Source organism: Bombina bombina, chromosome 2 (genome assembly GCF_027579735.1).
Source record: "Bombina bombina isolate aBomBom1 chromosome 2, aBomBom1.pri, whole genome shotgun sequence".
NCBI lineage: Eukaryota > Metazoa > Chordata > Amphibia > Anura > Bombinatoridae > Bombina > Bombina bombina.
The window spans coordinates 529,969,937-529,973,226 of record NC_069500.1 but is presented as its reverse complement, the minus strand read 5'-3'; the positions used below and the strand labels follow the sequence as shown (position 1 = coordinate 529,973,226).

Genomic DNA, 3,290 nt, shown 5'->3' with positions numbered 1-3,290 from the left:
AAACCAGTGCTATACTGTGCAGCCAATGGCTGTGTGGATTTAACAGTGCTCTGCACTTCCATTTCTAACAGGAACTGAAATGTTCACAGTTTAAAAATGGAATTACAGGAAAAGGGGACAAAATAAATAATGAATGTATATTGCAGAGTTATTTTATATATACAATTTATCATTTTATATAACCATCTCAAAGTGTTTAATGTCCCTTTAAAGAACAAGCTCTAAAGTCAGAGCCCAGCCTTATCTATTTGAGATCAGTGATGATGGGCGGGAACTTCTTAGAAAGGAAGTAACTGACTGCAGCAATACAGTTAGTGCAGTAAGTCAATGCTGTGTGTCAGTATAAATGTTTTTATTTTTATTTGCATGCATGTAAGAATGTGTGTGTACATTGGTACCTGTGTTTACTTACATGTGTCTGTCTATATGAGTAAATGTGTATCTATAACTGTATGAATTTGTATGACTGTGTTATTATATGTAATAGGAATGTGTGTGATTTTGTGCATTTGTAAATGTGTGTAACTATATTTTGCCATTTTTTTTTTTGTTTGCATGTAGTTAGGATAAAAATAAATATGTATCGCTATGTTTACATGAATGTCTGTATGTTTACATGTATATACATATTATGTTTTGATAGGTAAATAAAAAACAAACAAGACTTCCTCATCAATGTTACCCTCTTATCTTTCCAAAACAACATTTTCATTCTGCAGTTTTAATTCACCACTTGATCTCTCTGTCTCTCTCTCTCTGTCTCTCTCTCTGTCTCTCCCTCTGTCTCTCCACCCTCCATATTTAGGAAAATCCCTTTTACTTTACTTTCAGTTTCTCTTTAGCATATAAACGCAGACACATAAAGAGAGGGGAGAGACGCAGACTGACTCCTGTTTCTAGAGTTATATTACAGCATGGCAACTGTATTTGTGACACCAGCTGCCAAACAAAAGGTGAGAAACAGACTGTATATATTTTTATATAATTATTATGTATCGTGTATATAATGGTGTCTGTACTACAGTATATTTGTCATATTTTTAACCTATCATATTCTCTGTACAGACATTAATGTTGTTTTGCATAGCGTGGCACAAATGGAAACAAATAATGCATACAAGCAAAAGTACAAAAGACAGGCAGTCTGTGTACCAATTAAATATATGAATTACAAATGACATACCAGCAAGATTGTGCTGATGCATATCCCATTAACACTTATGCTAATATTGCAATTGTCTATTGAAGAAAAAAAAATAAAAACTATCTGGATTAAAAGTGAATTATTATTATAATATAAGTAAGAAAAGTGATCCCACCAGGGTGCTAAAATTCAGTGATAAAAAGTGAGCTGTGAGACTTTGGCAGTCGTGTTACACTACGTGCAGAAGCTGAGGCCTTTCATTTTATTTTGCATGTCATTATTATATTTGTATGATGAGGAAGTTCCTTGATATGGTAGGAATCAGTTTTTAATAACCTGATTTAGCAACAATTTGCAGAGTTTAAACCAAGGGATTAGTATATATCTGTTATTATTAACTATTTTACCCTTACTGGTAAAAATATTTTGTTTATTTTCCACCCCTGTACATAAAATAAAGTATATTTTTAGCTTCCCTCTCATATGCTAAAAGTTTGGCAATGAATGGACTGCTAAAACAAGATCTGGATATTCAAATAACATTCGTTTCTAATATCTGGAAATATGTGGATAAAATATCACAGCTACAAGAAATTTATAACTGAAAGTACTATTATATTACACAATGTAGCAAGTATATGCGTCAGTACAGCTAGGAAAAGCAAGTTTCTTGAAATTAAGAAGCTAGAACTGGTTATGTAGAAGACCATTTCCATTGAGCCGTACAAAATGGAGACGTAATCTACCGTCTCTGGTAACCCAACCTTACACTTAAAATATACGTATAACATCTGCGCTCATTACCTGTGATCACCTCAAAAGAGAATCAAAAACAAAATTACACTTTTTTAACTATAATATAATTTAACTATAAGCAAATTATTTTTATTATAAATACATTTTCTACTTTATTAAAATGTAATATTTACTGCTGCCCTAGGCATAGCTCTAGTTTGCATTTTGTAGTTATTGCTGCCCTAGGCATAGCTAAAGTTTGCATTTTGTATATATGTGCTTGCATATATTTTTTTTATATGTAAATACATATAGATATTTCCATAAGAACATGGGACAACAATAAATATTGCTTTTTTTCTACATTGAAACACTTGCATTATTTGCAAGTTTTAAAATTTCAATGGAAACTAGAATTCAAAAGGCAAATTTTCCACTTTTACACCTAGTTGAGCTGGGTGTAATTTTGTTCAGTGTATCGACAGCGTCAGACAATGTATTCATGGTTTGCGCTTTCATTGGAAACTTGGTGTAAATTTAGCACTTAACGACTCCTAATACTTTCTAAAGTATTTTTGGCAGTTAGATCCCAGCTGCCGATATTGTGGTGTAACGCACCATCGGAAGCAGTCAATTACACGAAATTGCTTCTGACAGCAAATTTATCAGTTTGCAACCTTGTGCAAACCAAATGACGGATTAATGGAAACAAGCCCCTAGTTAGTTGCCCACAGTCCTGATTCTTTAGGGGCAGTTATGTTTTGGCTTCCAAATCTTTTCTAGGTGCCATTTCATTGCTAGTACCTGCATTCTGGATTGGTGGTTCCATAAGACAGACCTTAGGATGTCTCTGCAAGGAGAGTGCAAAGTTACACTGCAACAGGGCACAAAAATGTTTTCTTCATTTTTTTAAATTTCCAGGCTCCCACGTTGCTTAGTAAAATAGTCCCCTTTAGAGAAGAGAGGTTGGCAGATTTCTGCAACATACACTCTTGAGCTTACTAAGGTGGCTAATGATGATACTGCTAAGTTTAAAATATGGGTAATTAAATGTCTTGCTTGTTGAGTTGTTCTCGTACATTTTGTAACATGCTATGGTTGTGTTTTTATATACACACTCACACACACTTATAGTGTCCCAATGTTTGTACAGGAAATATGTTCTTTACATCATAAGTAAAATAGCTAGCAATGGTACCTTCTATTACATTTTATCAAGACACAGCATATGCTATATGGATTGCAAGAGGGTGGGAAATGGATCTTCACTTGGGTAGCCAAAATCGGCACTGTCTTCCTTGATAATTTGGGTAGTTTCTACTTTAAAACCTGTTTTACACACACATATTGGGCCAGATTACGAGTGGAACTGGTATTACAAATTGAAAGTAAGCGCGATCGCTTGAGTAAA

General features: G+C 33.8%; 1 protein-coding gene across 2 annotated transcripts in view; it reads left to right on the top strand.

The window, feature by feature from the left end:
- The first annotated feature begins 287 nt into the window (after positions 1-287).
- PSME1 (proteasome activator subunit 1) overlaps positions 288-3,290 on the top strand; it is a 116,764-nt gene continuing 113,761 nt past the window's right edge. Inside the window, exons 1-2 of one of the 2 annotated variants that reach the window (XM_053702352.1) lie at positions 288-319; positions 832-953. In XM_053702352.1, the coding sequence (XP_053558327.1) occupies positions 915-953 (39 nt within the window). In that variant the 5' untranslated portion in view covers positions 288-319; positions 832-914. Of the gene's footprint in view, positions 320-823; positions 954-3,290 lie in introns of those variants that run through there. The other variant, XM_053702353.1, reaches the window with a different exon arrangement.